The 24,234-nt window shown below is 41.2% G+C and overlaps 1 protein-coding gene across 2 annotated transcripts; it reads right to left on the bottom strand.

The window, feature by feature from the left end:
- Positions 1-749: 749 nt before the first annotated feature.
- Positions 750-22,747, bottom strand: gabra4 (gamma-aminobutyric acid type A receptor subunit alpha4). 2 transcript variants are annotated; one of them, XM_021561358.3, is made up of 9 exons: positions 21,936-22,453; positions 21,584-21,702; positions 20,459-20,526; positions 20,091-20,311; positions 19,799-19,881; positions 17,974-18,117; positions 17,513-17,665; positions 13,899-14,155; positions 750-836 (listed from the first exon to the last, which is right to left on the bottom strand). In XM_021561358.3, the coding sequence occupies exons 1-9, from the start codon at positions 22,019-22,021 to the stop codon at positions 831-833; spliced, it is 1,137 nt and encodes a 378-aa protein (XP_021417033.1). In that variant the 5' UTR covers positions 22,022-22,453; the 3' UTR covers positions 750-830. The 2 variants fall into 2 exon arrangements, with proteins under 2 accessions (XP_021417033.1, XP_021417032.1); XM_021561357.3 differs by lacking the exon at positions 750-836 and adding an exon at positions 8,536-12,105 and having other exon boundaries at positions 21,936-22,747.
- Positions 22,748-24,234: the final 1,487 nt, after the last annotated feature.

The following is a 24,234-nucleotide window of genomic DNA, read 5'->3' as shown; positions in this document are numbered from 1 at the left end:
CTATCAGTCCAATTTTGTTCAACATTATGATTAATGATGTGTTTTCAAATGTAGGCACGGGTATTGGGCCATCCCTATATGCTGATGATGGAGCTATTTGGAAGAACGAAAAGGAAAGTCTCTTGTGATCAAATCTATTCAAGAAGCTATAATGGATGTTCAAACATGGTCGATTGACTGGGGTTTTAAATTGTCAGTAGAAGAGGAAAGTTTCTGATAACATAGTTGTTTCTGTATGGACAGACAATGGGGAGGGTTTCTAAGTATAAATGTTTGAGTCGATGGTTCAATGAGTGATATACATGGAAACATCATGTCATAAATGTTGAAACAAGGTGAAAGAAGGTGGTTAATCTTATGCACGCGGTCTCTGGTTATGAATGGGGTGCTGACGGACAATCGTTGATGGATATTTATAGAGCTCTGATCAGGACTACAATTGATTACGGGTGTATAGTTTATGGAACAGCAGACAAAACTTGGCTTCAGAGGCTGGATAGAATCCAGTATATAGCTTTAAGTATATGTATTGGTGCATTTAAATAAACATCTGTATATGCCTTACTAGTGGAGGCAGGGGAGATGCCTTTGAAAATACGGCGTAAAAACATTTCATTCGCTTATTGCGTTAGGTTGAAAGGCTGTGAGATTGAGCATCCCACTGCTACTGTTCTAGATGACTGTTGGGAATATACTAGTAGACAAGGTGGGGGTTTTGGTTGGACAGTTGTAAAGCTTGCTGATGAGAGGGGTTTGAGAGAGTTGGAGGTTGGCCCTTCTGTGGTGATAGGGGATGTTCCTCCATGATTGCTCCCAGATCCTTTTGTTGATCAAACCTTGGTTGAGAGAAGGAAAGATTGGTTAGAAATCAGCGATATAGGAAAAATGGTGGACACGTTTTTCACAGATCAATCCAAGGATGTGCATATTTGTAGATGACTAACAGATGAACTGTCAGTATTCTCAGTTGAACTGTTGGCGATAGTAATTGCCCTCAAGTGGGTGGAGGACGTACAACCTGTTAGAATTATAGTATGCTCAGATTTTCCATCTGTATTGAATAGTTTATCATCTGGTAAATCTAATAGGAGTGACCTACTATTGGACGTATTAATGTTATTATGCATAATTGAAAAACTGTTGGGTCCCAGCCAGTGGTACTCAAGTAGTACTTTAAAGTAGTATCTGTACTTTACTATTTATATTTTTGCCAACTTAGTTCACTACATTCCTAAAGAAAATACTGTACTTTTTTACTCCATACATTTTCCATGACACCCAAAAGTAAGTTACATTTTGACAGGAAAATTGTCCAATTCACACACTTATCTAGAAAACATCCCTGGACATCCGTACTGCCTCTGATCTGTAAGATTAAACACAAATTCTTTGTTTGTAAATTATGGCTGAGTGTTGGAGTGTGCTCCTGGCTATCCGCCAATAAAAATAATATTGTGCCATCTAGTTTGTTTAATATAAAGAATTTGAACTAATTTATACTTTTAGTACATTTTAGCAATACCATTTACTTTGATACTTAAGTATATTTAAAACCAAACACTTTTAGACTTTTACTCAAGTAGTATTTTACTGGGTGACATTCACTTTTACCCGAGTCATTTTCTATTTTCGATTATCTTTACTTTTACTAAAGTATGACAATTGAGTACTATTTCCACCACTGGTCCCAGCACTTTTGGGTGTGGAAGGGAATGAAATTGTAGACCAGTTATCCAAAAGAGCTTTGAAATTAGATATGATTGATATTAATGTTCCACTGGGTAGAGGTGAGGCCAAATGTAAGATCAAAGCCACTTTGATAGATGTGTGGAAGAAAAGATGGGACTCTGAGCCCTCCAAAGAGAGGTTGTTGGATCAAGATTCAAACTCGTTGGCAAGCATGTGAATGGTTTGTGTCTGGAGGGTACGGTCGATGAAACGGTGGAGGATGTGTTGTTATATTGTTGTAAGTATTTTAAAGGGAGGGAAAGATTGGGGGGGGGGGGGGGTCAATGAGATTGGATGGGGTTTGAAAGGGATTTTGGGGATGGGGAGGATCTATTAGAAGTTAGTACAGCTCTTTTTTTATTTTCTCAGAAGTACTGAGTTTGGTTGGAGGATTTAGAAATGTTGTAAACCGTGAATGACCACACACTCCAGCACAGTAGGTGGCGGCATGAGGCTTTAACGTTTATTTGCGGACCGCCATTATGTCATAGAAGAAGAAGACCACACACACACACACACACACACACACACACACACACACACAAATTAGGGAAAACAAACATTCTTTCCCATTGATCCCCATGGTAAAAGAGACAACTTCGTAATCTATTTTTAGTTACACAGAAATAAGAAAGCATGCCAAAAAGCTGCTGTATTGTTCAAACTGCATGTAACTAGGTCAAACATTCCAACCTAAGGTTCACAATGCACCCATGTAGAAAAATAGAGCCTGCGAGAAGAGCCCTGTGGCTTTTGGCTATACGATGTGGGAGAGTGGGAATTGTTGGGACTCAGTGTTCAAGAAGGCTACACGTAGCTGTGTGTGTGGAAAACATTTCATCACAGGAAAGACTTTTAACTTGTTTAGTATAGTCTGATTGTAACTCCACCAAGTACTTGTAGCTTTATAGTTTGTGTTGTTGGTCTTGCCTAGCTTAATGGCTAGCACTCATTCTCTCAGGTGGCTTCTAGCGCCTTCATGAAAAGGGTCATGCGGGTAGCCATACAATATTACGTTTTTCTAAGTAGTGTGAACGCTTGGGAGCAGGCAATGTTGAAAAGTCATCTTTACACATGTTGTACTTTTCTTAAATTGAGTTTTGCAATTAACCAAAACAAGCAGACAACTAAAAAATAAAGTATTTGAAAAAGGTCACATTTTTGCTGTGATCCAATGGGGTAACCGAGGTAACCAGAGGGGGCCATGCCATTCTCTAACAAAGACTGTGGGACTATCGATGAAGACGGTGATGACAGCGTCCTCTGCTGGAGACACATTACTGTAACTCAACAGATCACTTCCCATGTTTGTTTTGTATTTTTATATAAAATGGTCGTTACTGTCAATAGTTATTATCTAAATTGTTTCTCATAATATAGGTATAATATATAATCTGTGAGGGGAAGATTGCAATGTTACCAGCCAAGATATGGTGCATTCAAAATAGACGAATTACACATTCTCCTTACGTAATGATATTGGGCATTCATGCATTTACGTTATTATAAAATAGCAAGATTAAATATTACAGTAATTGTATCTAAACTATACATGCTGGAAATATGAGGAAAATGTATAACAAAGGCAATTGACATCAATCAGTGATTTATGAGAACATAAATTATACACTTAAATCAGCTGTACATTATCATAATTTTGGTCAGCTGATCCCACACATGTTGCTGGAACTGCCAGACCTGTCTCACGCCTTGTTGCCTCGGCAACAAGCCTTGCAGAATACAGATGAAGAGGCTGTCGAGGGTCTGTGACACCGATAAAGACCACACTGCTCCATGGAGGAAAAGACAAACCGTGTTACATCTTTACAGGTAGCAAGGACTGTGTGTGTGTGTGTGTGTGTTTATGTATGAGTGAGAGGGAGCGAGAGAACAACAATGAGAGAGATAGAGGTTACAAGGCTAATGGGTTCAATGAATTATGTATAATTGCTCAATTTGTTACAAAATTGGCTTATTAATTCAATGTACTTTTGTAGCTAGCTATATTATTACCATAATGTTACAGGATGCTCTGATGTAATAGTCATTTCTCACCATTTATTTTCTCCTTTTCCCGACTACATTGGCCTTAAAATATGTAAAATGAAGAAGAGAAATAGCTCTTATAAAGTCTTTGCCATTGACCACTGCCCAATCCTTTAGAAGTGTAATAGCACCAGTGTACTGGACCAGCCACTCATCATGCCCCCCCCCCCCCCGGATTCTGGAGGGTCTCATTGTCATCATGGTATGTCTCATAAGATTCCTCTGATAAAAAAAAAAGTGCTGTGTTTAGACAGTCAGCACAATTCTGATCTTTCTTCCACTAATTGGTATTTTGACCAATGACATCAGATCTTTTTCCGAGCTTATCTGATTGGTCAAAAGACCAATTAGTGGGAAAAAAAAAATGTCAGAATTGGGCTGCCCGTCTAAACGCAGCCAAGACAGACATTATCTACTGAGGGTTGTCTGAGAACAGTCTCAGAAATGGCCATTAGATAGATGTTCTCTGTCAAGATAATTAAGAATAGTTTGGTCATTTTGTAACCAGTAACTAGACTTATTATCCCTGTCGATCACTGAAGGATTTGCTTTAGGAGGTCATAAAGGCAGTAGTGATGTCCACACTCTTGGAAAAACATTCTACCTTTCATAAAAGGATTCTATGGCTTGTCCCTGTAGAACCCTTTCCAGGTAGAACCTGTTCACCCAACAGAGAACGCTTTAAGAACCCGTACTTCCATAGAGAAACCTTCTCTGATGAGAAAGGTTATATGTAGGTTATATGTACAATAATGACATTTGACATACAGGTGAGGGATAAAGTATATTGAAAGCAGGTGATTCCACACAGGTGTGGTTCCTGAGTTAATTAAGCAATTAAAAACCCATCATTACTTAGGATCATGTATAAAAATGCTGGGCAGGCCATTATTTTGGTTACCATGGCTATGCCCCCATAGGATGACAATGCCCCCATTCACAGGGCCCTGAATAGTTTGTTGAGCAATCAAACGATGTAAGCCATATGCCATGCCCTATATTGGTCACCAGATCTCAACCCAATTGAAAACAATTCTGGAGCGACGCCTGAGACAGCGGTTTCCACCAATATCAACAAAACCTCAAATTATGTCATTTCTCGTGGAAGAATGGTGTGGCATCCCTCCAATAGAGTTCCAGATACTTGCAGTAGATTCTACATGTCAAGGTGTATTGAAGCGGTTCTGGCTCGTGTTGGCCCAACGCCCTATTTTTGGCAGTTACAGTACCTTGTTATTCTGTTGTTCATGAATCTGTTAAACATTTTGCAATATTTAATAAATGCATATGATTAGTGTGCCCTGACCGAGATGGTAACATGAACTCAGTCGTGCTTCACAAATGCATAGCTTTTCCTCAGTTGCAGGTGTTGCTTATTGCACTCCAATTAAGTATGCACTCTAGGAGGAATAAATACATTCATTAATTAAAACGGGTTACACACCTACATGGATAGGTCTCGCTGAAATAATGATGTTTAAATAATGAAACATGTTTTGCACATAATTAGAAATAATGGAGGTGTAGCTTTTGAGTTGTTTGCTCAAGTGTAATGGCAACCCCAAATGCTTCCCCTGATATGAAACAACTGAATGATGAGGCACAAAATAAAGAAAATGGATTACTTATAGACGCAACTAGGGAACAGGCTTGGCACATGCCTGAAAATGACACTCCCAAACTTTCATATTTCACCCCACTTGGATTTTCAGGTGAAATCATGAAATGATAAATCCATACAGAAACATCTTCTGTATAATTTTACTCTTCTCTCCTCCAGTCCTATGTAATTCCACAGATGAATCATACACATGTGAATTAACCTCTACGGGATCGGTGTCCACCCACCCCCCCCAAACTTCAAAGTGTTTCCTTTCAAATGGTGTCAATAATATGCATATCCTTGCTTCAGGTCCTGAGCTACAGGCAGTTAGATTTGGGTATGTCATTTTAGGCAAAAATGGAAAAAAAGGGTCCAATCCTTAAGAGGATTCTATTGACGCACCTACGAGTCAATCGAATGAACATTTTAAGAAATCCCCATCAAAATTGGACTTTTAGAAGTTTGAGAATAACCTAAATATATGAACAACAAGGGAAAGTGTATGGATGTGTGTGAACTTGTTAGGTGTCCAAGAACCGCAGGTTCCCTAGCCCTCTCTTGACCTTGAATCAATCTAGGAATATTCCCTAATCCATGGGTCTCCAACCTTTTCTAGCAATTAAACATGTCGCGAGCTACTCATATAGCTTTGAAATAGGACCATTATTTTCTTCTCCTCTAACTCTTCCCTGGCCCTGCAACTCTTCCCTGGGTCCTTAGTGTATAAGATGTGTATTTTCTGTCAATATACCTGACTAAATAAGGGTTAATAAACAGCTCTAATGGGGCCCCATAAAATTGCTTTTTATATTTTTCCTGGTTTTAGATTTTCACTCTATTTTCAATTATTTCATAGAGAAACAACAAAAATTGATGTTCTGAGCCCATGTCAGCGCTTAAATCACATCAGAAGACCATTTGAGGTGTGAAAAAAACCCATTTAGATTTAAGTGTAATTTCCCTTTAATTACTCATTAAGCAAGAAAGAAACGTGTCTGTCTGGTGATGTTTCTGCTGTTAAGCCTGCTGCTGCAGCATGTCATAGCAGAGTTTGCAATGGCCACACAATTGGGACAAATAATCCTAATATCTTTCAGGTAAGTCTATTTGCAGTTAACATAAGTTTTGGGGAAAGTCTTTCTGGTCTACCCACAATACTGTTATCATTAGCATAACTGGCTACATTGAGTGATAGACAAATGTGTGCACCAAAACAGACAGGCATCCATATTGCTGGAAATTAATTGGCAGATATTGTTTTACTTTTGGCTTTTTAAACCAATATTGTCAATAGTGGCTAACCAGGGATGGGATAATGTCAATGTGGCTTTGTTGGATAGTAGCCGGAAGCTTTATGTTTGACAGTTTGATGGAACACATTTTTTTTTAATGTCCTTTTAGAATTGCTTGGATAGCTACTCATAGGTGGGCTGCGAGCTACTGTTATAGCTTGCGATCTACCGGTGTGAAACCCCCATACTTTAAGTAGTACTCTAAGTTTTTTTTTTTTTTGGTATCTACTTTACAACTTTTTACTTTTACTCCACTACATTTCTAAAGAAAATAATGTACTTTTTACTTCATACATTTTCCCTGACACACAAAAGTACTCGTTACATTTTGAATGCTTAGAAGGACAGGAAAATGGTCTAATTCACCGACTTATCAAGAGAACATCCCTGGTCGTCCCTACTGCTTCTGATCTGGCAGACTCACTAAACACAAATGCGTTGTTTGTAAATTGTGTCTGAGTGTTGAACTGTGCCCCTGGCGATCTGTAAAATTAAATAAAAACTAGAAAATCTGGTTTGCTTAATACAAGTAATTTTAAAGGATTTATACCTTTACTTTTGATACTTAAGTACATTTAAATACTTTGACTTTCTCTAGTAGTATTTTACTGGGTGACTTTTACTTGAGTCACTTTCTTTTAAGGTATCTTTTACTAAAGTATGAAAATTGGGTACTTTTTCCACCACTGGAGACCCCTGCCCTAGTCACTTCAGGGGTCACAAACTATCAAAATACATCTGAGTTTCTATTGTCTATTTCACCTGAAACTTTACAGTTTTCTAAGAGAACAATGCACAATTCTCCTTTTTTAGGTTAGACAGCAAGACATATCACCGAGAAAATTCTGACTGTATAAAAGCTTGATAAGACTTCATAATGACCACTCCCACATTATTTTAAGATTCTGGTGTAACATCATTAAATGTCAGCAAGGGGGCATATCACTAAACATATTTAAAGCAGGACAGACTAGTGTACTGACCTAAATGATATGCCTTTTTATGTACCAGGGGGAGAAGCGAGGAGGATGTGTGTTGATATTGGCAAAGGTAGGAAACAAGGTAGGATTCCAATAATTTAAAGTAAATGAAATATAACCCTTGATTATGAAAACATATAACGGTCTTACCATAACCCCCAAAAAATAAATGGACTACATGACCAGTCAAAACTGTTCTGGGTCAAGAAAATAAATGCCAAGACTGTACTCAGACACAATACTCCGCTAACTGAGAAATGTTCTCATTTCACTCCTGTTTGGGGTTGTTGTTGAGTTGCTTACACATCATTGACTGCTGTGACATGCTAACCAGTGAGATGTGAGTAAAATTGGGATAGCAGCAGCAGGACATAACAAGCATGAGTCAGAGCCCCTCAGCTTACTGCCTGGCACTTGTCAATGACAAGCCCTCAGCCAACCATCTATGAAGTCATTTTTCTTAATTATGCTTGAATTGCTTTGTGAAATTACCTCTCAAGTCGAGCACCTACAAACTGTTCATGTTATTTACAGGCAATATATTATTAAATTAAGGCCAGGGCTGTCACTGCATTTACTAACATTTTAGCCATAAGGATTAGGAAGTCCAAAAAGAGAGAACTGAACTGGATGATTGATGTTTTTTACCTGAGCAAGGGGTGAGGTTTGAGGACCATGACTGAAGTTGTACTAATATGGATGCCATTAAACATTTCTACCAAGAGATTCACAGATTTTCTTTTGTGCACCACAGCAAGCCTTTTTACCAAATAGGGTGAAGACATGTAGCTGGGAAAATGACAGCCTAATGACTGACCACATAACATATTAAATTACTTTAACATTATAGAAAGAGAAGATCAAGAAAACAGACCCATCAATGTCACATTATGCACTCTGTTTATTTGGCTGAGAGTGATGTCACTTCCTCTCAGAAGGCCCAGAATTGGCACCTGCACTATGTCACAATTTCAACGTGTTAGTCTTGCATAGCCAATTGCAATGGTAAATATTCTCTTGACTACAAAACACACAACGTCAGTATTTTGTACAAAGACATTCGGTCATTGTTGTGAGTATGTACAGTCAGGAGGAGTTCACCATTTTGTGTAAGGGTTAACCTCTTGGAAAGAAGTAACAATGCCTTTTTTATTCCACCTACGTGTATGCCATCCCAATCTCTCTCTCGCAGTTTTATTCCTCGCCTGGGCTTGGTTTTGGAGGCAGTCCAAGGAGCATTTATGGATATTTGCTCACATAACTGCTTGTACAATGAAACAAAATATCTCCAGTTATTCTCAGAGACAAAGACTTACATTGCTAAGTCAATTACAAATCTGATTCTCTTCCAGTGGCAGTAGATAGGAATAGGCTTATCTAAGTCTGTGAAATCATCCCTAAAACAGAAAACAAAGACAAAGCTCAATATCTGAGTCCAGTATGACAGACATGTTCAAATTGGTGGAGGAAGCCTAATGTGATTTCCAAGCTGAAATGATGCTTGCCACATAAGAACACACAAGTATTTTGTGTAAAACACAATTACACTGAAAAGTAATCGCACATATTGTTGACTTGAAAGTACATTGCTTTTATAACTAGCTTATGTCCCATCAATTGATCTACTGAACTTCAGGACCATGTCTGAGAACATCTTTAGGGGCCACATGTATTCAACCATTGGGCTTAAGCGGTGGACAGATTAGGCCTGGGTTTGCGGTGAGTTAACACATCATATCCGCAGGTCTTCTTCTAAGCAGTCTCATTTAGATATTCAAGACGTAGACCAAACATACTGAGGGCCTGTACGAAGAAAAGTGATGTTGATGTGTTCCTTTATTGGGCCTGCATAATGACCTCCATCCCCCTCTGCTGTACTGTGGCTGGACACCCAGGGGGATGCTTTCGTATCAGACGTAACCAGTCAACCACATCCTCTGCAAGAGCTCTCTGCATATATACACTAGACTCGCTACGCTTGTTTCGCTGCTCCCACACAGCAACCAGGAGCTCTTTAGGTAAGACCCAACTTTCATTAGCCGGCCGCAGTCTAGCCTGAAATTATTTCAACAAGCAAGGCGAACTGCCCGTGACACCTGATCAATCACTAGGCAAGGTGTGTTATTGAGAGAAAATACTGGGGACAGCTGGGGAAAAGAACACACAAAAATGCATCAAAACACACCATTCCACCAGTTGCGAACAAGTTCCTTAAAGAGTGTGTGTGTTGTACGTGGATGTGTGATTGTGTGTGTGTGTGTAGTTGGGAGTGCAGAATCAATTTCACACGAGTGCATCAAGGAGACATGAGGCTGAGGCAGACATATTGAGCTGTCTATCAGCCTCTCTGTTTTGAGCCCCATCTGCAGGAACTTAATGCACTATTATGTCAACAGTGACTGAGGGGCCAACTATGTAAGACCTGTCTGGGTGATAGCCATTAGCAGGAAACCAGGCATTAGGAAAGTCACTAACCATGCCTCTGCAGATGGCATCACCTCAGCTGATAACGAGAGCTGAGCTGTCCTCAGGGAGACAGCAGTATACTTTTACTATAAGAGAGGTTGCATAGATGCCATGGACATAGCACATTTAGGACTGAGAAATGTGGAACTTTGTACCTTATCAGTGGAAAGCTATCCAAAGTTTGTATAGGACCCTAAAGACCCTCAGCACTCAAGGCTAATGCACTAGGAAACACCCAGAGAGAATTGCATAGTCACTATACACGTTCCTCCCGATCTCTCAAATAACTTGTGGTCTCTGATGGACTCATAGTTGCATTCTACACCAATGTAACAAATTATATGGGGAATGACCCTTCCTCTGACCTCATGATGGACAATAACAGGTGCCGTACATGAAAGGCCCATGAAAACCCTCAATCAGGCCCCCACATATGCAAAGAAATTAACATCCCTGAACTCAGAGGAAATGTTCCCAAAACAAAGGGTTTCACCAGATTCCTACAATATATTCCTTTGTGAGTTATCAATATTCTTATCTCATGTTTAATGAATACATTAATACGTAGTCTGTTTCTGGAACAGTGTAAAAGAAAAACACATTATTTAATAGTTGAACATTCAACCAAAGACTCCCGAGAATGTTGTTGGAGGGAATGTACTCAGAATATTGAACTAATAGGTTTTAGAGGAACCTTATCCCCTGGAAATGTTGTTTGTAGGGTACTGAGCAAAGTAGGCCAGCATGTATGGTAACCTCATTCTACGCTTATTAACAAAGCTTGGTCGAGGTTCGCTGTGCAGGCTTGGTAGATTTGAGTGGACAAAATGGATCTACATCTGATACCAGAACAAATGACAACATACCCAGTTATCTAGTGGTGCTTATCAGTAAGGGAGAAAATACACCCCAAAATCTGCTTGTCAATGCATCTCTGTTCTTCTTGACACCTTGTGACTTGTAGTGTGTCTGGCTCACCCTCAGTGATAGTGACTCCTAATCCTTTGTCATTGTAGCAACGCCTGCTAAGACTAGAGGGATCTATTAGCCTTTTTCGCTAAGATCCGTAAGTACTGTATTTTGCGTCAGTGACCGTACTTACTAACATTAAAACTAACCAATCCATCAAATCGTTACTGTATTGCATATTGGATATGGCCACTCAGGGTATGGCCTAGTTGTGATTTGTTTGATTCAGACATATTTGGAATGGTTGTGTTACCATGCGCAGTCTCAGAAGCCCTCTAGAAAATGAAACAAACAGATGTTCTGAGATTAGTATTCCTAGGTGTAATTATTTAAGGCTCTTGTCCAGCATGTTTGGTTTCCTTGTCATGTCATCTTTCGTTTCTCCAAAGCTCTGGTAGAATTCAAGAGAACCCATTGTTGTTATCCAGTCACTATACAGTGTGTAGAAAATGATTCCCAAGATCACCCCTAGAGGAGCTAGAAACTAGATTTGGCCTCGAAATTTGGCCTCCATAGTGTCTTTGGACAAGTAAACCACCCAGTAGACCATGTTGAAGGCTCCGAAGGACACTGGGAACAGGATGCGAGCGTACTTATCGATTTTACTGGTCCCGCCCATACCGGTGGTGGTCGGCTGGGAGCATGGCGACTGCTTGGGCTCATTTTTACCCATCAGTTGAATGTGCTCCAATCTAGGTCCTAGGAGGTCCTGGAGGGAGGAGTCAGCAGTGGGCTGGCTCTGATTGGCTGGTATTGTCGGGGTGGTGGGTGGAGCCGGGGGCGTGTTCTTGACGGACAGGGTGGTGAAGGAGGTGTTCGGTTGGCTGGCAGGGCCGGGGCTGGAGTGGGGTAGGATGATGTTGTCCCCAGTCGACCCCGTGGATGAAGACGATTGGCCAGACTGGGGTTGTCTCCTGGTTACCCCTGTAGCTGCTGTGCTGTATGACTCAGCTTTCTGGATGTCTTGCTGGGACATATAGTTCATCCGTTTGCGAAGGTTCCCATTGGTATCAGGGTTATGCTGTGGAGGAGGAAAAATAAGCAAGAAACCCATATTGCAGTGAACTGTGCAACAACAAGAGCACACAGCTTGAAGAGGAGACATTTGACTGAAATTAGACATTCACTTAACATTTTGTGGTAAGGTAAAATATGACAATGGGATTGTGCTGATAAATATGAACTATATAGACCTCTCCGTGCTAGAGGACTATCAGGATAAAACAGCCAGAAACCTCCCATTCTAAACCTGGCCAATGGGCCTGAATATGACTGGCTTACTTTAGTTTGTATGGTAGAATAACCCAGCTCAAAGACATTATTTGGGTAGGCTTTCGGTAATTTCACACAAACTTATGTCACAAGCACTGTTCCATGGGGTGTTGTGGCAGTACAGTAAAACATCAAAAGAGCTCATCTCCTGAGAGCAATCATAGTATTTCAACCCCAGTAGAGGGCGCTGCTGCACTCTAACCACAGCCTCACCAGTGATAATTCCCCCACTGACTCCCAATGGAATGTTTCTAAACAGCTAACCATATGGCCTCCTGTCTGAGAGATGTGAGGCGGAGAACTGTGGATTCTAAGATAAGTTTGACAACACTATGGCTGGAAGGTAAGGCTTAGAAAAATCTGCGCCACATCAATATACGCCACAGGTCCTAATGCCGAGCAGATTTCCTCACTGGGGCCACGGCTCTCTAGGAAAAGAGGCATCTGAAACCTACACACACACACACACGTGACCCGGCTGCGTTGCCGTGGCAACCTGCTAATCCATTGATGTGCCGTTGTCACTAAACTGCATTCAGGTGAGATTATTCCACACGAGGATTTGAGATCCACAGAGAAACTAAGTAGTCTTCGGGCCACACAGGGGGAATGTATGGCTGTTTTCTGGTGGGAATCAGCCATCAATCAACAGTTGGACTGTGACGCAAGAAATGTGGCACCGCACAATGTAATGCCCTCAAATGTAGGATTGTGTTCTTACAGATCACATGTATAGAGTAATGAATTCAATAAACATGTTTGGTCAAACCCCATTACACACGCTTTAGGCACGCATATGCTTTTTCAATAGAACAGATTGTAAAATGCTGAACATGTTTGCGTCACATTACAACTATAGGTCAATTATTATTTAACACGTTACCCATTCTATAACGCATGTCTTTACAACACGTGTATCTTAAAATGCTGGAGAGTCTTTTTTAATGACAAGAAAGCAAGCACATGTAGGACATTCAGAGCATATTTAGAATTTTTAGGGATAATATTGCTAAGCCTCTGCGCTGGATTACAAATGGCGTGCATTGATCTAAGCAGACAGCTGTATTCTAAACAGGCCAAACTTAATGTGTGTTCACCATTTACTATTCTTATTTGGCCTTCAGGAAGTGAATCGTCATCATGTTTCTAGTTCATGCTATCATGGAGAGGGGGAGAGAGAAGAGGGGTACAAAGAAAGAGCGGTACAGAGAAAGAGGGGGGGCGAGATACTTCAAACTATCAATGATAAAGTAACTTTCAGTTATAGTATTGTCTGACATTTCCAATGCATTTCTTTGAATGGGTGATCACCATGTGATTTAATGAAATGCCAGTCATTGTAAACGCTTCTTTAATTCTCATCTGTCACAAAAGAGTCTTTAAAGCAAATTGGAAAGTTTGAAAAACATGGCCTTTCAATATCGCTGATATTTTAGACTTGAATTGAATCTCCATTTGATGAGATTAGCAAACAAATTAGCAAGGGGAGTGTACACGTCAGTCTGAAGTGTAAAGGGAATGAAAATAAATCTTAAGTCTCACCTGCAGAACTTCCTCCATATCCTTCACTTTCACTGGGGTTGTTTGGGGGGCCGGTGGGCATTTTGCCGGCTTCCTTTTCAGTCTCTCCATCTCCGCGTTGGTAAAGTAGTTGACGGCAGCGAACTCGATGAGGGCGGAGAAGACAAAGGCAAAACACACGGCAATAAACCAGTCCATGGCTGTGGCGTAGGAGACCTTGGGGAGGGAGTGGCGCGCGCTGATGCTCAACGTGGTCATGGTCAAGACTGTGGTGATGCCTGAAAATGAGAAAAAGTTGAACCTTGGCTGTAGTCATAATAATACAAGTTACATCAACACACTAAACTAATACAACTAAAACAGTAGGCCTAACCATCCTCTATGTCAGAATTACTCAAACCTTTCCTCAGGGACCCCCAGCTGTTCAATGTATTTGATCTGTTCCAGGGCTAGCACACCTGATTCAACTAATCATCAATCACATAACTAATTGAATCAGGTGTGCTAGTTCAGGTCTACAACTTCTTAGAAAATCTATGAAAATGATTTAGAAAATTCAGCACACAAAGCAATGCATGACAGCCTTAATGCTTAATATGAAAAACAGGAAACAAAATGTTTGTGACACTTGAATGACCTGTAAACCTCCAGTCGATGACCTATTGACCTTTGCTTCCAATGCGTTCCCTCTTAATGAGATTGCCCTAGCGACCGCGTAGCATACCTACTTTCCCTCCTCTCTAATTCCTTTTTAAACAATAACCAATCCGACCTGCGCCAAGGATCATATCACTACAATAACTGGGGAGTTACAATAAACTTGTAGGTCACATGTCCTTGGGATTATGAGCAAATAGCTATAAATGTGATTTAGAGAAAATCACCTTTATGTTAGAGATATGACACAATATGTACCGCCAGGCCACCTGCTCTGACGTGACTCGCAGCATAATTATGTGTCTAAACTCAGCCGACCACCGGACGATTCTGTAATGTATGATTCCGAGGACGAAATATCCAGAGGTATTAGCTTTAATATTAGAATATTAGTTCATATTCTTGTCTTTCATTGGGTTAATTGGCGAGATCAGAGGCACAATCGTTCTTGATACAGATTAACGAGGTGTGACTGATTTTAATCAGATGAGCTATTACAATCCAATTTTTGAATAATGCCTGTTTCTATTGGAATACATGCATTTTCATTCCTTATCTTGTGACATTGTTAAGATTAGAATGCATTGCTTTGGAGTTGCTTGGATTAGCACAGAATGGGTCTCATTGCTTTAAAATTGCTTGGATTAGCACAGAATGGGTCTCATTGCTTTAAAATTGCTTGGATTAGGACAGAATGGGTCTCATTGCTATAAAATTGCTTGGATTAGGACAGAATGGATTTCATTGCTTTAATGAAGGTTGCTTGGATTGGAACAGAATGGTTAACATGACCAGTGCATGTTCAAGAGGCGGAGCCAGTTTCATTAGCCTAGTCCCAGATCTCATTGTGCTGTTTTGCCAACCCCTATGGCCTTTGTCATGCCAGACATTGATTGGACAAACATATCTGAGACCAGGCTAGTTTTATATGTCAAATTCCAACATCACCAGACAATAACACCTTGAGCCTCCAGGGGGAGCTTTGCTAATCATCCCTCAAGTCAATGTCTTTTTTCCCTCCCAAACATAGTCCTACAACCATTATATGTGCCAGGCTTGGAGTCACAGAGTCAGAAAATGGAACGTTATATCGTGGGAAGAGGAGAGAAGGGAAGAAAAAATGCCAGTCAGCCTGTGCGTTAGTGCACACTCCCACACACACGCGAGAGACGAGAGAGTACTGTAACAGCCCCACAGCCCGGGGGATTGGCCAATGCAACAATATTTATGTTCCCACGACACCCTCCTGTCACATATTGGACAGTTTCATTAGCTTGCCATTGAGACGGGAGGGGACTGAGGGGATGCATTGGGGCGTTGTGTGAATCAATGTGGCTGTGGAATAACACACACTGGCCTCTACAGCTGCTGAGATATGAGTAGAACCCATTGAGTCAGCGATATGTGTCCCTGAAAGAAAGTCAGCGGGCTAAATGAATAGGCCCACAGATGAAACAGATGCAGTAACCAACATCATGTGGAGTAGCATGTAACAAAGTGCCAAAAGTGGGTGCTCATAAAGAAATGTATATTTCCATCAACACATGCAAGAGCAAAAAGCAATTACCTTCTCATGACATTAAACCTACTGTATTTTCAACTACCAACCCCACTGGATCAGCCAAAACAGTACTTTTCCCAAACAAAATATCCTCCAATTATTTTACAGTGGTGCCCATGAAAGTCACACATCTTCACAGACACCCATATAACAAACACCCCAGTAATCATCCACATAACCAACACCCCAGTAATCATCCACATAACCAACACCCCTGCAATCACCCACATAACCAACACCCCTGCAATCACCCACATAACCAACACACCAGCAATCACCCATATAAACAACACCCCAGCAATCACTCACATAACCAACACCCCAGCAATCGCCCACATAACCAACACACCAGCAATCCCCCATTTAACAAACACCCCTGCAATCACCCATATAACTAACACCCCAGCAATCACCCATAAAACCAACACCCCAGCAATCACCCATAAAACCAACACCCCAGTAATCACCCATATAACCAACATCCTAGCAATCAATATTGAAGAAATAGAAGAAGCTAGCAGGAGGACAACAGTACACCTCAGAAACCACTGACCTTACATTACTCAGCCACGTGCACTAGATTTATTCTGTACTAAAAGGACCCTATCCTACACAGCTAATCCTCTACAACCAGGCATGGAATTTAAGGATTTTGGGCACTGGCCAGCCAGGCTAGTAGACAGCAATTTTTACTAGCCCGTGTCCAAAATCTGTGCTATGGGATATTTCAAAAGAGAAAAGTTTTACTAGCCGACAGGCTAGTTTGGCTCATTTTCTATTAGTCCCGTCTAAAAAGTACTAGTCTAAAGCTAGTACAATGCCAGGAGAGGTTAATTAAGTGCTAAAGTTCATTTCAGTTCAGCAAACTAAATGGGCATGAAAAAGAATATGACTGAAGAATATAATAAGAAATGGATACTCAATTATGCAATACAGAAATGCAGATTTACACAGAGCACTTGTAAAAGTCTGATTACGCAACGAAGGGAAAGGTGGGGTGGAATTGATAGGAGACCAGGCAAACAAACAGAGGATATGTGATGAACATCTGGTAAAGTACACTAATTCCATAAAAGGTGCACAAGTTTCCCAGCTTAGAGGTGTACTCTTTCATTTCTGACTCCACCCACAGTGGGGACCGAACACTTCTGTTTCTATACAAGTGGGCGTATTGGCAAATGCAACTGCCACTTTGATGGATAACAAAAATAGAAGTATAACACACATTTAATTAATCGTAGACCTTAATAGTTGTGTGAGAGGCTAAAGACAGAACGTCGAATGCTCTGGCTACACAGCTACAAAAACTGGAGACAGAGACGGCACAGAAGAGGCACTTCCCTCTTCACATTTGCATCTTCTCTGCCTCTCAACAGACGTATTCTACAGAATGGCGGGATTTGTGAGTAATACTTACCGAAGACTGTTCGAGCCGGGACTGATTCCTTATTTATCCAGAAGGACACTTGGGAGAGGATTACTGTCATGATGCAGGGGATATACGTCTGAATCATGAAGTAGCCCATTTTCCGCTTCAAGTGGAAGTGCACTGTCATCACCACGTATTCACCTGGCGGATAGCCATAGATATCACAGTTGATTAGTTCATGACTGGCATGAGACAATGAGCAAGAGGACAGGAAATAATGGACTTCTGGTAGCATGGGGTTTTTATTGTGTCTTCTCCGTTCTCTGAGGTAAATGGTGTCAAACAGTTATTTGGACAAAGCCACTGTAGAGAAAACATTCCAAACTGAAGTAAGAACTGATGAAGAAATGTAAATGATTATTAACAAAGAATGGCATCACCATCATCAGAGTTGGGGATATCTACTATATCTAACCAATGATAAGTAGCTTTTCACCAGCTCATCATACCTGTGATTGACTTGACCTCTTCACTACTGACAGTGTGGCCAATGAGATCGTACTGCACTAGGCTGGAGGATTCTGGGGGAACCTCCACTGAATACTGTGGTCCTTTGGTCCAGGTATAGATCATCTCTGTTTTAGGGTATGCATCTGAGGGTGGAGAAGGAAAAGATTTGGATTAAACTCTCAAGTCGGGGGGGTTGAGGCCAATTCTAAATTGTAGAGTGAGACAGAGAGAGAGGAGAGGATTTATTATAGGATAGAGAGAGTGTCACGTTTAAGTTTATGAAAGAATGACTACTGTAAGCCGGTGACATCCTCTTCATAACTCTAAGCTCTGCGAACATGAGAAATGTTTCTATCTCCCCCATTTAGTCAGGTGATCACAATGCATTTGAAAGAGACATATTGACGTGATGGTGAAAAGTCCAGTCACACATGATTTCCCCACTTGGTCTGCACTTCACTCACTGACTTAATACATGCAAATGTTGAAGATTACCTCAAATGGTACACTCTCTGGATTTTCAGATATATTTTCCTCATAATTTGATTGAAAATGAGTAGTACAATAGCAATAGCAATGAGTTGGCTTTTAAACAAACTACCCGGTCTCACAAGCTCTTTGGTACAACGTTTTTGCATATCCAACGTTGCAAAGATGTTGCAAAAACAGTGAAATGTGACATGAGAGTTCCTATAAGACAGGGCTGAAAGAAAAACGAGAACACAGGCTTGGATTTATGTTAGGGTCTGTCTCCGGCTACGCATGCCCCCTTACGTTGTTCTCATTTGCCGTTTCCCACAGGGGACTCGAAGTCGGCAGGACACCAACTGCGCCGGGAAAATGGGCCAGCTGGGGCATGTTGTGGAGCGGAAAGCTGCGCGGCGCTCCGACACACACCAGCTCTGGAGAGAACCGGAATAGGTCTGAGCTAACCAGGGGCGAGGAGAGGGATTCTGACCTTTACACCATCGGGTCCAACATCTACTTCCCTGACTCTGGGCCAGGATGGGAGGATGGGATGGGAGGATGGGAAGGTACTATCTTAAACCAAGAGTAATGTGACAGAATGATAACAGAGGCATCTATTTTGTCCTCTACCTCTACAATGTCACAATTGCTGATAACAGATTGGGGGAGGATTGGGAAGTGCATGGGAAAACCATCCTTCATTCCTCCTCCTTTCTTTAGTTTTCCCCTCAGCAGATGTTATCTTAAATCACTACTGTTTTCTGACAAGAAAGAAGGCTCATTGGAGAGATCCTTTCATCGGAGATAAGTCACTGTTTTGCTGACCTCTCATTATGAATAATAGTGCTGATTTTGGGTTTCTTTGTTCTGTTTTTGGTACAAAAAGAACGTAATGTATTATTAGCATTTTAGTCAGAAAAGTAATTACTTCTCACTCTGGGAATATGTCTGACATCCTCAAATATGACAAAGCTGGAAGAATTTGACAATTCATATGGTAATGGTATTACAATAGAATGGTATATTTTTCTAACCCAATTAGTCAACTTCATTTATGTGACGAACTGGGACAGATTTAGTGCATTGAAGTATAAATAGTTTTTTTTAAACATTGCATACTAAATGAATTGAGACAAAGGACAAATGAGTTTACTATGAAAGCATGTAAGCACGTAAACAGTGTCAGGTTTAAGATCTACTAAGAAACAGTACAAGTGGATTTGCTTTGGGGTGTATGTCAATAACTACACAGTGTTCCGAAGTATGCATGTCATCAGAACAAGGACTAAGAACCACTTCATCAAGTCACTCCTGATACAGTATTAGAATAGACGTACAGTGTCATATCATACTTACAGCTTCCAAACTTGAGAGGGCATGCATGTCCATCCATGGGGAAGTCAACCAGCTTCATGGGACACTCTGCGCTGATAGTCAACCTATTGGGGACACATACACCCAAACCAATGGGAGTTGGAGAGAGTTGGGACCCGTCTAAACAGAACTCAAACATGCATCATATCTATACAGTGGAGCCCTACTTTTATGATGGATACTGTAGGTAGGCTGAATAGCACTTAGCATTGTAACACTGGCATGCTGGGTAATGTAAGCATCAGGGTGTAAAGCATTTTGGCAAATGTATTACCTCATGGTGTAAAGAATGGTGCCGTTCTTCATAATGCGGAATAGCCTGTTGGGGGCAGTCATGTTGTGGGCCACAGACTTCTTGCCATTCCTGAAGAAGGTGTCTGGAGTCCACACATTGGAGACCATCATGTTGTTGAGGCGGAGGATCTCGATAGGCCCCTCATACCTCAGCCTCCTGTCCATCCATGTCTGTCTGAAGAACACGTCCATGGTGTACTCCTGAGGAAGCAAAAGACAGAAATTGGCAAATGTCAGAAATAAACAGTTATGTTTGGGACTTCATTCTTATATGAAATGATAACTGCATGGTCAGTCAAACTTATTTTTGGGTACTCATCTGTTTCAAATTCTTGATTTGGTACATACCATTTCAACATCAGAGACAGGCCCGAAACTTGTCACATAAATGTCTGTTTTCACCTCTGTCACTGGACCTATTGAGAGAACAATTTAATCAGTTTCACAATCCCTATAATATCCTAGGCATATCCCATTACAACCCCAATAGACCTTAGACTAGTAGTTCTGGTTTGCTAGTCCACCCTTTAAGCATCAACCCTCATTTGACCTGTATTCACCTGTAGGCCTGGAATAATATGTAAAACATGAGACCCCAGAAACAGCCTAACATGGGCCAAACGTTGGGTTGGTAGTGCTGTGTGGATGTGTGCCAAAACGACTAACCCAAATAGCCGGCAATGCCCTGTATGCAATAGTCTATAGCTTATGACTACCTAACTACCTGCACCAGTTTCTAAGCATGCATATAATGGAATGCAAAATAGCTAAATAGGTTTAAAACATAAACCTCTGGAACAAGCCAATCAGTATCTAACCTATGCTATGCACACTTGAAGGGTGAGTTCTGAAGTTTACGCGCCCTGAGTTGGAATATTTTTTAGGGTTGAGTTGAAGAGCGTAGTTTAAGGTATTTTCAAGCACAACGACATGCATTTCAGATGTCACTGCTGTAGGCCTAATGAACGATAAAGAGGTTACTTCTCGTTAAATGCATAGTCTTTAAACGTGCGTCTGATACTTTGAGCTCGTGGAGGATTTGACAGACACGAAAAGTACATCTGCACTCTTTCTCCTTAAATTGTGCATTAAGCGGCTTTTTCCACAGCGATTACATAACTAAACTCGCTTAAACATTTGAAGGTAGCATTTTCAGTCGCACATAAGAGTCAAAGCAGTGAATATAAGAAAGTGTTAATTCAATTCATGACGACCAGCTTTTGAAACATGGATTGTCGTTGTACATCTGTGGGAGGTAGTGATCGTAACTCAGTAGAGCAACGTGTTTCACTTGAAACAGTATTGAACAGCTCTGGTTGAAAAATACAATGTAATTTTGATCGCAACCTCATACCCTATCTAAACTATTCAATAGCATTGGCACAATAGTGCTAATAATTTTCGACCATCTCTGAGCCACATAGAAACTCATTCGACAGCCGAAAACTGTCACCGCTTTAGATAGGTACCTACCACCAAATCCAGGTCGCAGTCTGTTGTCATACCCGTCCAGTAGTCGGTCTAAAATGCGTGTGAAATTCTCGGGATATATTCTCTCATCCTTTTTTATCGTTCCAGATATTCTCTTTACACTGAAAAACGACACAAATAATCAAAATAGTTTGTTATCGTGAAAGACAGCAGCTTCCCCGATACCCAGGCTATGGATGACAAAATTGGGAGTCACAACCAAATGACACAGTTAGAGCACTTTTGGATTTCAGCACCTAGAGTCTTCAGGACCATGGACAGCGGCACCAGAGCAGCTCGCGCCAATCTAACAGGAGAAAATCAGCCCCCCAGATCATGTATTTTAGAAACTCACCAAGCAGTCAGGCAGAAAAGGTAGAAGAGAGTCGAAATATAACTGGGGTACATCGCAGTCACCATCTCCTTCTTGGCAGAAACCATCGTTGCATGCCATACTTTAAGCCTCTTCACATCTCCCTTAGGCAAATGTCTTGTCCCAAGGAAAGATTAAAGCCAGAGAGACAGAGAGAGCGGAACGGCACAAAAGCAACTCCAGCAGCATCTCCCGTTATCTCTCTCTTGCCAGGGAAAAAAGCCCGTGCCAGCGGAGCATCTGAACGCGCGCACCTTTCAGGCTGTCGCTCGATGACTTAACCAAACACCTTCTTCTCTCAGTTGTTGGCATCCATCCACCAGTCCAGTATGTATGCTCTCCCCCAGTCTCACATCATCGTTTGACTTGAGAGATGAATAGAATAGACGTGCACGGTGCACTGTTCTGCGCTGAAATTTTGTATGGCAAAATTGTGTTGTGCGTCTGCCGCGCAATAAATCCAGTGGTGAGACCAACAGCTTTCAAATCAGGATGTGACTGCTTGTATTTAGTTACACCCTCACCCCAAAGCTATGGTGACAAAATTGCTGTTAAACTTTTTCATTTAGAGTGGACCATATGCTAAGCCATATACGCTGAGAAAAAAAACAAATATGACTGTGTGTGTGTGCGTGTGTGTATGTCAAATATTGTTTTCCGTGCAAAATCAAAATTGCATCAGTCCATCACTTCACCTTATCTAAAGCAATCGATGAGACTCAAGGAGTCATGTTGCTTGTGGAAGACTGCATTCTAGATTCAAATGGGTCAGTCTCGTCGCAATATGCAATCACACACACACACGTGCACGCACGCACGCACACAGGTAGAGTAGAGGAACTGGGACAAGCCGCATGCTGCTTCACAGATTTCTCTGGACCTGAGATAGGAACTTCAGAGAGACAGTGTATGTGTGTGTGTGTGTGTGTGTGTGTCCTAAATCTTAACAGGTAGAGGAAGTGTGTGTGTGTGTGTGTGTGTGTGCGCGCCCAGGTCCGTGTGTGTGTGTGCCCAGGTCACTGTGTGTGTGTCTGTGCCCCTCTGAGCCTATGCCCCTGAAGGTGGGGTGCGGGTAAAATCCCTGCTCTGCAACCAGACAGAACATAACTGTCTAGGCTCTTACACAGTACTGGCTTTAACAGAGGAGAAGCTAATTAGAACTATGTTTGTTGGGAGTCTGAACAATGTGCTGGCAACACAGGAGGTTGATTTGGAGCTGGAAATGTGCACACAATGAACAGTCAGAGTGAACCTGGTACAGTATGCATCCCAAATGGTACCCTATTCTCTACATAGTGCACTTATTTTAGTCTAGTCAAAAGTAATGCACTTTATAGGGAAAGTAGTGCACCACATAAAGAATAGGGTGCCATTTAGGATGCAGCCCTGGAATCATGTGGTAACAGCAGTTCCCTATGTTCTACCCACAACCCTCCCACCCACCTTAGTCCACCCACAACACACTGAAGCATCGCTGCTTTCTTTGTGGGGGATGAGTAATTCACATGCTCTTTATGGGGAGGGCTTTGTTCCAACTATAACACCTTATGTATGTTATTCAATTAGAATTTGTATGTTTCACATGAGGACTCTGGGTATGTACAGAAAAGAATTGGACATATATGTAACAGTATTCATAAATGTATGCAATGGAATGTCTTAAAGTGTTTTAGTAAAAATACATAATACATGTAAAGCTTTTTATGCTATCTTGACCTTTCATAGTCTAACCTGACCTGACGGACGGTGATGAGAGAAATCAACATATTTTACGCTGTCTGTGTGTGTGTGTGTGTGTGTGTGTGTGTGTGTGTGTGTGTGTGTGTGTGTGTGTGTGTGTTTGGGAGTCCACGTCCCAGGACTCCTTGAAACAGGTTATCTTGCTTTGTAAGATATATACCCTGCAGCAAATTTACCGCTATGATAACCTAGTTTCTCACCTGTGTGTGTGTGTGCGCGTGCCCATGTGTGCGAATACATGTTTGAGTGTGAGCATGTGTACAGTACGTGCAGGCGTGTGTGTAGGTTTGTGTGTGGTGTGTGAGTGGCTATAAGACTGGGTTTGTGTGTGTGTGTACATCCATGCTGAAATATGCTGGTTTAAAACCTAAATACCAGAAGAAAATAACAAAAATATTTGAATGACAACATTTTGCTCATATCCAGACATTTTCCTGACATGCTCAGTCAGTATCCCCTCAAATACAGATTTACAGTAAATTATGGCATTTTAACAGAAAACGAAGCCATACAAATGCCATTGTAGCAGTATGTTAAGCAT

Source organism: Oncorhynchus mykiss, chromosome 14, assembly GCF_057628025.1.
Source record: "Oncorhynchus mykiss isolate SJ-2025 chromosome 14, ASM5762802v1, whole genome shotgun sequence".
NCBI classification, from domain to species: domain Eukaryota; kingdom Metazoa; phylum Chordata; class Actinopteri; order Salmoniformes; family Salmonidae; genus Oncorhynchus; species Oncorhynchus mykiss.
Note: the sequence above shows the minus strand (reverse complement) of the source record. Positions and strands in the feature narration are given on the sequence as shown.